Source organism: Triticum dicoccoides, chromosome 2A (assembly GCF_002162155.2).
Source record: "Triticum dicoccoides isolate Atlit2015 ecotype Zavitan chromosome 2A, WEW_v2.0, whole genome shotgun sequence".
NCBI lineage: Eukaryota > Viridiplantae > Streptophyta > Magnoliopsida > Poales > Poaceae > Triticum > Triticum dicoccoides.
The window spans coordinates 715,617,486-715,630,163 of record NC_041382.1 but is presented as its reverse complement, the minus strand read 5'-3'; the positions used below and the strand labels follow the sequence as shown (position 1 = coordinate 715,630,163).

The following is a 12,678-nucleotide window of genomic DNA, read 5'->3' as shown; positions in this document are numbered from 1 at the left end:
AGCAGACCCCGCATCCCGCCCCGGCCCGCAATTTTTTTTGCGGGGGCGGAAACTCTTCTCCCCCAACCTCTATCTTCACGGGCTGGGAGGCCGACCCGAGCTCAACCCCTATCCCGCGCGATATTTGGTGGGAGGGACATTTCCACGCGGCCCTTCCCGCTCCCCGCACCCTCCTCCACCATTTCCCCCACTCCGCAAGCTCCGGCTGCTCTTCCCCGGCCGTCCATCGCCGCCATGGACGACCCCCTACTATCCCCCGTCACCGTCGAGGTCGACCACGCCCCTTCCGCTCGGGCGGATCTCGTCGCCGGCCAAGTTGGCCCCGCCGCCGTCGCCCAAGCCTAAGCCGCGCCTGCACACAAGCGGCAGGGCAATGTTGTCGTGCAGGGCGGGAATCCGACTGCCCCCGCCGCGATGGCCCGCGCTCCAGGCGCCAACACGGCAGCGCGATCCCGGCCGGCGGCGAAGGTCGGCAAGGTCGCGGGCGTAAAGCGAAGGAAGGTTCCGGCTTCAAAGAAGCCACCTTCTTCAACCTCTCGCTCCATCCCACCGCAAGGAGGTGCTCCGGCGCCATTCAACGGTGCCGCTCCCCCTGCAAGCGAGGTGTTCGACGAAATGGCCGGAAGGTATGCGCCTTCGGTCTTGGCGATTCCCTTTCATTTTTCACCATTATTCTCGATAGAGCGTGACTTATTATCGTTCACTACAGCGGTGGTTCGAACAATGGAACAACCGAGTTCATGAACTTGTTGGACACGAACGCGATTGACATTGATCAAGCCCTTTTCGAACCATTCGAGTACAATGAAACGAAGGCCGGCATGGATGATCATGGTTGTGCGGACGAATTGGAGGAGATCGAAGCAGAAGTGTTTGAGCAATCGCAAGCAAAAACTAGGAAAAGCATAAGATCGAAGAACTACACGATCTTGGAAGATCAAGCTTTGATTCAAGCATGGAGTGCGGTGTCTCTTGATGCATGCACGGGTACATCTCAAACTTCCAAGAGATATTGGCAAAGGATCGAAGATCAATACTTTCGCATTATGGCAAAGTATCCCAATAGAGGTCCACGCACATTTCGGTCGCTTCAAGGGCGTTGGGAGAATATCAAGCCTATGTGCAGCCGTTGGGCAGCTTGCTTGGAGCAAGTACGCAATGCACCTCCAAGTGGCACCGTGGAGTCCGACCATGTGAGTTTGTTTTGCCTTTGTTCAAATTGTGCATCATCATATTGCATCATGAGAAGTGATTGGATCACTTTGTTCAGATTGTGTAGGAAAACATTGCTCAACATAGATACAAGGACATGGAAGCTTCGGAAGGAAAAATTTTCAAACTAGAGCATTGTTGGGAGTTGCTCCAAAAGTGCGAGAAGTGGAAGTTGATCGACAAAGAATCCCCACCAAAGAGAGGCTCACTTACAAACATGGATGAAGATGAGGATGATGATGGCCCAAGAAATTTGCACAAGCCCGATGATGACAAGGAGACCAAGGAGAAGATGAAGAGAGAGCAACAAGTATCAAGCTTGAGGGAGAAGATTGATGCCATGTTGCAATCCAACGAGTTGATGTTGTTGAAATCGTTGGAGATCAAGAAAGAGTTGGCTGAGAAGAAGGCGAAGGAGAAGCAAGAAAAGTGGCAGTTGCTCAAGGAAGAGGGGATGCGCAAAGCTGCCATCGAGGAGAGAAGAGCACGAGCCGCCAAAAACAAATCAATGTCCATGTTGCTCGCCGAAGAGAACAAGATCGTGTCAATGAATCGCAATGACATGGACGACCTCACCAACACATGGCAAGATATGGCAAGGAGGGAAATCTTGAAGAGAAGAATGGTGGTGTCGGCCAATTCGTGCTACAGTTTCGTTGATATTTTCTCCGCTGCATATGGTGGCAATGTGGATAATTTCGGTGCGGGAGTTGGAACAAGCGCCGGAGGTGGATTCGGAGGCGCCAATGAACTCCAAGGTGGACTCGATGGCGCGGAGTGAAGATCGATTAAGATGATGCCGGACATGGGCGCAAACCTTTTGCAGGGCCCTCTTTTGCGTTAGCCGTAATGAACTTGGCTTCTATTTCGCGTAAAATTGTTTGTGTCATTTGAATTTGAACTTGTTTGTGAAATCCTATGTCAAATGCGAGATTTGCAGTTTATCTGTTTGTGGGTCATCACGGTGGTGTTCGAGCAGAACCCGCATAGCCGACCCGTAAAAAAGCATATTCCGCGAATAAATTTTTTTACAGATCCGTTTGCAGGGTCTGCATCTGTGCCAGCCCGCGCCGGCCCGCAAAAACTGTTTTGCGCGAACTGCAAACACGTTTTATGGACCAGCGTTTTGCGGGGTCTGCTAGAGTTACTCTAAGACATGTCATCCGAGGTGATCTTGAGTTCTTAATCCCCCCCTTGAAAGAGCCACATGCAAAGACATCATGGGTGTCTCCCTGTTGTGACACGCGGGCTCCTTTCCCTTGGAAGAGAACTCATAGTCGGTGCTCTCCTCATGGTCGTGGATGAGATCTGACTTGGAGGCTGAGAATGCCAAGCCGCCAGCGCAGAACGTGTTCTTCAGAAATGCCAAAAGATTGTCGATGACGTGGAAGGACGGCAAATCCTGAAGCACGAGACTGAGGATACTAAAGGCATGGATGGATGGACCGTGGGTTAAAAGAACAAAATGTTTTGATTGCAATAAGGTCCTGCTCCTAAACAGTGTGTGGGTCCCAACAAAAAAGAAGAAATCACATATATAATCAAGAAATGAATCAAATACTTCATATGTGATATGTGTACGTACACACAAAGCGCACTTCAAGCTAGCAGGACATCGGTAGAAACTGGCTCCGTTAGAAAATCCTCTCTCTTCTAACCCGCACATCTAATTTCACTGGCTTGCCTAAAATAAAATCTATTTTTACGGGCAATGTCACAGATGCATTTTTTTGCAGGAACTTTAAGAAAATAGTGGGATTAATGTACTTGTAACATGAGTACTATATATGAAGTAAGGACAATAAAGTGCACCGTTCCAATTGTTCTTATTAGAATACGCTAGACATACGCTGCAATATAAGCACAGTAGATGCACGTAACATACGGTGCAATATACGCTAGACATACGTGACGTAAAGCACGCAACGATCGCTCATGAGCGACTTGTTTAGATATACACCACACGGTATATACGGTGGCGGTGCTTCACTTGGTATAGCCGATGCTGACGCCGCCGATGGTGACCAGCTCGCCGCCGCACCTGGGCACAAGCGACACGACCACCGTCTTGTCGCCGTCTGCCCCGATGTTGTCCATGAGGTCGCAGACGCCGAACCTCGCCACCGTCTTCACGGAGCCCTTCTTCTTGTTCGTCCGGACCATGTGCGGCGTCATCGCGACGCTGCCGGCGCAGTACCCCGACGCGGCATCGCCTCCGCTCTCGGGCGCGTTCACCAGCACGTCGAACTTGACGAACTTGAAGTGGTCGGCGACCTGGATCCCCTCGACGATCAGCACCTCCTCCGCCTCCTCCTTCTCCTTGTCGCTCCTCGACACCTGGGGCCTTGTCACCGTCACCCGCACGGTCTCCCTCAGCGTCGCCGGGAGCGCGCCCGCGGCGGGCGCCGGCGTCCTGCGGGATCTCTTGGCCGGCTTGGCTTTCAGCCACGGCAGGCCGACGCCCTGGTACGCGTACCCCATGGCGGCCGGGTCGAGGCAGTCGCGGACGCGGACGCGCACGGGGCGGGCCTCCTCGTCGTAGAAGAGGAAGGCGGTGTCAAGCCAGTCAGTGTCGGTGAAGTCGGCGTTGCCGGGGCGGAGGCCGCGCCAGACGTGCCAGAGGCGGTCGATGTTGCCGTGGTGCGCGAAGAAGATGGGGTCGCGCGCCGCCGAGTAGAAGTTGCCCATGTCCTCGTTGTTGGGTTGCGCCGGGTCGCCCGTCCAGGTGTGCATCGTGCCGTGCGGCACGTTCTCCACGGAGCCCGCGCCAGGGTCCGGCTGGTCGCCGGCGCGGTACGGCTGCCCCATGAACAGCCGAGTCTTCTTGGCACCCGACACCATCTGGCGGTACATGATGTTGAGGTTCTGGTCGATCTGCTCGTCTGTTGGGATGATGACATCTATCTCGTTGAAGTCGAGGTCGACCGGGAACGGCGGCTGGTGGGCGGGGTTGCGCCTCTCGTTGTAGAGCGGCGACGACCTGTTGGCGTAGATCGCCGGCAGCGTCATGCCGTCCGGCGCGTCCCAGTTCCAGAAGGGCAGCGCGAAGGTGTCGTCGCCGATGAGCTTGCCGAGGATCCGCTCGTGGAAGTAGAGGTAGAACCTGCACGTACACACGCAGCACCAAAAAAAGTCAAACATTGTGACAAGTTACGGCACGTTCAGCTGGCGCACTGTACGAAAGGTGCCCACACGTACTCATGCAGTCATGCTTACTGCACACCCGCGACGACCAATTAGGCAATTACTAAGCTGACAAAAATGGAGATGCATGCATGTGTTATGTGTAAACAACGCGTATTTATTATGTGGTGTACGTTACGTACCTGTGCCATGGGAAGAAGAGCCAGCAGTTGTGCACCTGGATCTCCAGGTCCGGGAAGCCGACCTGGTCGTAGGCGCCGTCGCAGTAGGCGCAGTGCACGCGCCACTGCTGCTCGAAGCTGCGCGGGTCGTCGGCGGGCAGCTGCTTCATGAGCGCCACGGCCCGCTCGTACTTGGCCAGGTACTCCGCGTCCGCCAGGTGCGCGGCCGGGCGCACGCGGAGCGGCGCCGAGGAGGCCGGCGGCAGCACGAAGTCGATGATGCCGGTGCCGGACGTCGGGCAGCAGTTGGTGTCAGGCGCCGTGTTCGGGAGGTCGGGCGGGTTGCAGTTGCCGAGGTCCGGGGCCTGGATGGGCGCGGCAATCGCCCCTCGGCCCCGCTGCGCGCCCAGCCCGGCCGCCGCGGCGCTGCCGAGGCCGAGGAGCACGTCGCGGCGGTCGACGCGGCCGCCGGTTGCCTTGCACGTCAGGCGCCGCGTCTGCCTCGCCTTCGTGGGCACGAGGGCTTGGAGGCTGCACGGCATGCGAGTGCACCTTGCCACGCTCGTGCTGATCTCCATGGTGAACTCGAGGAGGTAAAATGGTGAACTGTGAGTCTGTGACATGTGTTGCACTGTTCCGTGTGGTGCTATATGTAGCCGTGCGTGCCACTTCGTGCACGTGCGGCAGGGCTCGCAGCTGTTGGGTTTGACTGTTGGTTACGTGTGATGGTTGAACTGCCTTACAACTGTTGGTCACTGTTCGTCGAGGGTGGATGGCAACTTGGCAAGGACTAAAGTGCAGTTCAGGATTCGCAAGTTACTTAAGTTGATACACGGTAAAGTGCTTACCTTTGTTTTTGAGATGGCTCACCATTCGGTGCTTACCTATCAAACGTGACAAACCACTTGGATCTTAAAAGGGATCGTGACATGCACACTAAGCAGCTACGTATAGTACAGTAGAGTGCTTGACAATTTTGGTACACTGCATAATAAACAGTTACACACTGTACTGTGACATGTGTACATGTGTTTGAACCTACCGATTGATAATGAGAGTCACCTATATTTTTGGACACATTAATCGAATTCGAGCGAAGCCCTGACGTCCTCGGCGAAGTCTCGCCAGGAACGAGCCGGCACCGGCAACAATACAGCTGGCTGCGTGCGCCGACACAAGGTGGGTGAGGGGGGAGGGGGCCAGGAGTGTGGCCAAGGCTTGCGCGGTTAGGGTGCGGGGGTGGTCGCCGACTGGAAAACGGTGGGGTTTAGAGGATAGCCCGAGAGCTGGGGTGGCGATTCAAGCAGGGCAGGGCGATGCATGGCGGCGCCCGTCGGTCACCGGTGGTAGGGGCGGTGGTTCGACCGATGCTGATGGGCAACACAAGGTGTGGCTGTTCGAGGGGCTCCGCAACCTTTGGATCAAGATCCGATGTTGTGTAGCAAACTAATGTACTTCACTTCAATAATAATGTACTAAAATCAATATCAATGGACAGGAAAATTTTGCTACTCAATCCTAAGTCGCCCTCATATCCCCAAAGTACACACGAGAACCTTTGATAATGCATAGCTCGCAGTTCGATCCATGCAGCGTATGGCAGGTGGTTTTGGCGCTAACCTTTCCCGCCAGTTTTGATTCAAAATTTTGCAAGTACCTAGCTAACCTTTCCCGCGGTTTGACTCAAATGTTACATTTCATAGTACCATGACCTAGAAATAATTTCCATGATAGTTCTAGGGGCTATGAAATACTTTATTGATAAATAAAAGAACAAAATTCAATATTGATGGATGTGACAAAATCGCCATTTGACCCGAATTCACCCTCATAATTCTCAAACGTAACTTAAGTCGATCTTAAGAAAATAGTATATTTATAGGATATTAATTACCTTTTAAACTCAATTCTCAAACGTAACGTAACTTACATACATGTGTATATGATACTAAGTATACTTTGCTTATTATTTTCGCATGTTTCTGGTAAACGATGTAGACAAGGTATTATTGTATCGTGGACCTTATTTACTATTTATTGAGGTTTGTGCATTTGTGACAACCAGGCCAGTGACCCGAGCTAGGTTTTGGCTCGGCCGATGACCTATCCAACATCAGATAGTTGCTACTACCTCCGCCCGGGTTTATTAGTCCCTCTCGTATTTTGGGTCATATTTTGATCATGACTTTAATTAATAAAATATAAATAAACATAGTAAACATAATATCATTGTAAACTATGCACATTCAAATGCGAATCCAATAATATAATTATTTTGACATGCATTAACATTTTGCTAGTAATTTTCTATCTAAAATACGATGGGACTAATAAACCCGAACGGCGGCAGTAGTTTCGATCCAAATGTTCTTGTGTGAGAGCATTTCTAAGCTTGACGACCTATATACAGGGCCATCAAAGGGGACCCACCAATCCCACTGAGGTATTTTTATGTCATATAACAAATATTTTGTTGTTGATGTGTATGCAAAGAAATTGATGGTCATAAAATGTCACCGCCATGCAGGTGTTTTAAGAGATGCAATTTCTTTTTCCGGAAAGGGGAATATACCCTGGCCTCTCCATCACAAGATGCACACAACCAAGAGACGTAGGATCGGGTGAGATACCACTCTACAATGCAAGGTGGCTACGGTGCCACCACGCACATATATGCACGTTGGATCTACCTTGATGGGAGCCCTTAAAAGTTAAAACCACTCTTAACTAAAAGGGGGAGCCCAGCTAGTATAACAAAGTCCTCGACGTCACAGTGCAGTGTCACTGCAGCTAACTTAAATTTTTATTATTTCTCAAAAAAAACTTAAATTTTTATTTCTTTTTTGCGAGGGCGTCAAACATTCCACAACGCGTACTCCAATCGTATCCTAACTTGGCATAAGATGCCACGTAGTCAAGGCCAGCGTGTGCGCCCTAGTCAAAGAGCCCCGAGTTGACACGTCGCCGTGTGACAGTTACATTGGTTTCGATCGGATTCAAAGCAAGCACGGTGGCGGTTTTGAAGTCGGCCGACGACCAATCGCGTGGCACAACAGTTTCCGGATGTGTTTAGTCAAAAGCAAGTACAGTACGTAGAGAGTGATCACCAGACGAATATGCAATGCACATCCTCTATCGATCGCGGTCGCGCTTTGCTTTCACGGGATGCGTACGGCGCCCGAGCACCTTGGTGCTCGGTATATTCGTACTTTTTTCCCCGAAAAGGACACGTACATATGCGTACTGTATATCTGTAACATTTTTTTAAATAATATAAAACATTGACTTGTGACCAAGGCGCTCAGCTAGGGTTTCCCAGTTTCCCCGCCTCTCGCCGGGGCCACCGCCGATCCGCCTTGTCTCCTATGGTCTTTGGAGTTTGGGCCATCGAGGCATGGTGCATCTTGGCTTTTGCCGGCGGGAGCGATCTGTTTTTAGGTGTCTTTTAGGATTTTTGCCATGCTCAGAAAGACGAAACGGCAGTTGCTTCCTAAATATGCTTCTAGCGTCGTCGGAGGGCGTGTGGAAGCGTGTCTCCGGAGGATATCACGGGATCCGGTTGACGTTTGTCTTAGGTCGGTCTGTTTGGATTTGATCTTTGGTCCTCTACGTATGTGCGCCTGCTGGTTGGATCCTTTTGAATACGATTCACTTCATCAGCGGCGGTTGTTGTTCTGGTGCGCTGGTTTTATAGGGCCTTTCGCGATGACTTTCTGACTGTTTACTACAACAATGTTTGTCTGACTCCGATGAGGGAAGAGGAGGCGATGATGGGGGCACGTCTTCGGCTCGCTCGAGTGCTTTTAATCCTAGCTTGATAGTATACAAACCTGGATATAATTTTTACATCAAGTGTTATTTGTACTACTTTGACAATCATGAATAGATCAGAAGTTTTCTTGAAAAAATACAACGTTGACTTGTAGGCTATACAGAAAGTAACAAATTAGTACGTAGCTCTAAAAAAGAACTGTTTCAGTTTATCCAAGTCTTTGTCTTTGTTGACTTGTTGTGTACTCTACAAACAGAAGAGTTATATTGATGAAAATCCACACACACACATGCTACATATCTATAAGGTGTGTGCACAATTTTTGTTCGGAGTCGCTTTAGGTCTCAACATAATGTTTGTGTTCTTAAGAAAAAAAACACCTCCCTGCAACTGGAGATCCATTTCGCTTTTTTGAATAAAAATACAATGCTCATTACACATCTTTTTTTCTTGAAACGGCGACCTAAGTTTCCCATCATTTCCATTAGGATTGGTGGGCAAAGCATGTCATTTAGAGCTCATTTGGTTGCAGGGTTTCCCCCGGGGATCCCGACCTTTTTTTCAGTGCCTAATAGCCATGTGGAGTCTCTAGCTAGGGAGAACCAGCGCCACATTTGGATGACCCAATCTATGGAGCGGGCCAGCCCAAACCCTCCTCTTTCACCGGGGTAGAAGTTCAACGCCCCTACACTCATGGAAAATCTCCCCCTGTCATCTCCCTCGCTACGCTGCGAGTTGCAACTCCTCCTCGTGAAGTTGCGACTCCTCTCGCCTGGAGCATACCCCAGCCCCACCCTCCCTACCAGACCACCAAATGACCATCCAAAACAGGAGAACTCCCCCGTGCAAGCCCGTGTACTGTTGAAATTTCCCTCTCGTGGTTTACAACCCCGGGTTGTCTTCCCTAGCTACCAAACAAAGCCTTACAAGCTATCAATGGGCGAAACTTATTGGAAATATGCCCTAGAGGCAATAATAAAATGGTTAATATCATATTTGCCGTTCATGATAAATGTTTATTATACATGCTAGAATTGTATTGACCGGAAACTTAAATACATTTGTGAATACATAAACTACACCGTGTCCCTAGTAAGCCTCTACTAGACTAGCAAAATGGTTAAGGTTTTCTAACCATAGACATGAGTTGTTATTTGATAATGGGATCACATCATTAGGAGAATGATGTGATGGACAAACCCAACCGTAGGATTAGCATCAAATCATTTAGTTATTTGCTACAACTTTCTTCATGTCAAGTGTCAGTTCCTTAGACCATGAGATCGTGCCACTCCCGGATACTGGAGGAATACTTTGTGTGCTATCAAACATAACTTCATAACTGGGTGATCATAAAGGTGCTCTACAGGTATCTCCGAAGTTGTCTATTGGGTTGCATGGATCGAGACTGGAATTTGTCACTCCATGTGATGGAGACATATCTATGGGCCCCCCTCAGTAATACAACATCAAAAGATGCTTCATGTGGCTAATGAGTTTAGTCTCGGAATCTTGTATTACGGAACGAGTAAAGAGACTTGTTGGTAACGAGATTGAACTAGGTATGAAAATACCGACGATCGAATCTCGGGTAAGTAACATATCGCCGGACAAAGAAGTAGCATACGGGATTAACGGAATCATCGACATCGGGTAACCGATAATGATCTTTGTGGAATATGTAGGAACCAATATGGGCATCCAGGTCCCGCTATCGGTTATTGATCGGAGAGGTGTCTCGGCCATGTCTACATGATTCTCGAACCCGTGGGGTCGCACGCTTAACTTTCGGTATCGCTAGGGTAGTAACGAGATATTAACGTTGGTGATCGAAGGTTGTTCGGAGTCACGGATGAGATCCCGGATGCAATGAGGAGTTCCAGAATGGTCAAGAGGTAAAGATTTATATATGGAAAGTTGTTATTGGGGTTCCGAAAAAAGTTTGGATTTTTATATATTGTATCGGGAAGCTTCCAAAAGGTTTCAGAAGTCCACCAAAGGTTCCATCACATCCCATATAGTAGCATGGGTTGTAGGGGCATCCTGGCCTTAATGGGCCAGGGCACCAGCCCCTACAAGGCCCATGTGCCTAGGGGGTGGAAAACCCTAAAGGGGAGGGCCCTCCACTTGGCTTGGATGGCATTCCTCCCTCCTTGGCTGCCACCCCGTCCCTTGGAGGAGGGGCAAGGGCTGGCCACATCCCTCCCCCTATATAAATAGTGAGGAGGCGCAAGGGGCATCCTATCCCTTGACCACGGCAGCTGCACTCTCCCTCCCCTTCACTTCTTGTCCGTGTAGCGCTTAGCGAAGTCCTGCCGGAGTTCCACTGCGACTGCCACCATCACATCATCGTGTTGGATCAGATCTCATCTACCTCCTCACCCTCACTTGCTGGATCAAGGAGGAGACGTCACCGAGCCGTACGTGTGATAAACTCGGAGGTGCCGCACGTGCGATGCTTGGATTGGATTGGATCACGACGCGGGTACGACTACGCCAATCACGATCTCTAGATCGTTAACGATTTAGGTCTACAAGGGTATGTAGACTCACTCCCCTCTCGTAGCTATGCATCTCCAAGATTGATCTTGGATGTTCATAGTTTTTTTTTTATTTTCATGTTTTGTTGCCCATCAAAACTATCGGCAACCACAAGATCTGAACCTACTCCTCGCTATTGCCTGCCTTCTGCCTGATTTTCACCCAAAAGGCAACCTCATCAATAGCTAAATTGGGCACGTGATCGAAAACCATCGAATTCCGCTTGAGCCACAGCTTACGCGTACCCTCCATCGCAACTTCCAGCAACTCCTTTTTCCTTCTACGTGGTACGCTGCCAAAGAGGGAACACCACCATTCTCTTGCAATGTCATGGACGAAAATTTGCTGGGGCACGCAGGTGCAGAGGCACGCACCTGTCAAGCCCTGCTCGTTCGCTCTATTGCCTCGTGATTCATGAACTAGTTGAATACCACATGAGGGCATAGTAAGTTTTAAGTTTCAATGTTGAAACTTACGATTTTGCATATGAAAATTCCGAATTTCTCGCTCGCTTGTACCAAGTTTCAAAGATAAAAAATTTAACTAATTTTTTATGTCGGTCGTAGGACCAAAACACGTGATTTTATTTGTCACTCGTACGAAGTTTCAACGGCTGAAACTCAAAGTAACTTTTTAAAAGTCTTCAAAATACATTCAAAATGGATCTTATTTGAAAGTGTTGGTCAGGAAAAATACGAATATGAAAACAAAACTTAATTTAAACTTTTCACTTAAAAGATATAGAAGTATGAAAATCATAGGCCAAATAAAAAGCCATGTGAGGGACTTGCATGGCATCAGGAGAGAATATCACATGATAACCACCCCTTAGGTGATACCATGATACCATTTCAAAAATATTCGACTTTAAAAGTTTCAAAAAATTATGAAAAAAGTGTGGATATTCACATCACACGATTGTACAGTCTCTAAAACTTTCAGGTCCAAATTCAAAATATACATTGAGAAACAAAAAAGACAAAAATCGAGTCAAAAAAGACAAAGTCGACAGGTGATACCACCCCTGCCGTGAGACTTGCGTGCCACAAATCCTCTCCCTGTCATGGATCTTGGAGGCCAAAGACTCCTCAATCGCTCTGGATCTGAACAGCTTGAACCACACGTCACCGATGAAATATTGGCTCCCATTTACTTTGCCGAGAGGGGGGAGAGGTCCCTTGCACACTTGCTAATGTTAATTTATTTAGGTATAAACTAGCATATATGCTCGTGCGTTGTAATGGGAGAGATATTTATTACGAGAAGCAACGGGAGAGAAATAATGTGTCCTCCAAAAACAGTCTCCGCAGCGGTGGCCGACAAAGCTAGCAGTTTCGATCTTCTCACGGGTGATGTTTGGCCTACAAGATCTTGATAGTTGTGGGGTTGGTCGCTGTCTCTTATCACGATGTAACCGGATGGATTACTAATTGCAACACATAAATCAAAGACCCGGCGACATGCTGCTAGCTAGTCGAACAAACACGCCCTAATAACCAATGGCCAGTGCGACTATTTAAGATGCAGCGTTAAACATTTTTTGATTTTCTTTTGAACTTATCATAAAAAAAAGAATGAATTTGCGAATATTGTTCGAAACATGAACACATTTTGAAATTCCAAACAGATTTTTTTAAATTCTGAATATTTCTGAAAAACATAACAAAATTTTAGTGATGGATTACTAATTGTAGCGCATAAATCAAAGACCCGACGACATGCTGCTAGCTAGTCAAAGAAACACGTCCTAATAACCAATGACCAGTGCGACTATTTAAAAACATAATGCAGCGTTAGATTTGAAACATTTTTTGATTTTTTCAAACTTATCATAAAACTAATAATGAA

General features: G+C 48.7%; 1 protein-coding gene across 1 annotated transcript; it reads right to left on the bottom strand.

The window, feature by feature from the left end:
- Nucleotides 1-2,982: 2,982 nt before the first annotated feature.
- LOC119356532 (polyphenol oxidase, chloroplastic-like) lies at nt 2,983-5,115 on the bottom strand. Its single transcript, XM_037623498.1, has 2 exons — nt 4,539-5,115; nt 2,983-4,315 (listed from the first exon to the last, which is right to left on the bottom strand). Exons 1-2 carry the CDS (start codon nt 5,093-5,095, stop codon nt 3,199-3,201), a joined length of 1,674 nt encoding a protein of 557 aa, XP_037479395.1. The 5' UTR covers nt 5,096-5,115; the 3' UTR covers nt 2,983-3,198.
- Between the last annotated feature and the right edge of the window lie 7,563 nt (nt 5,116-12,678).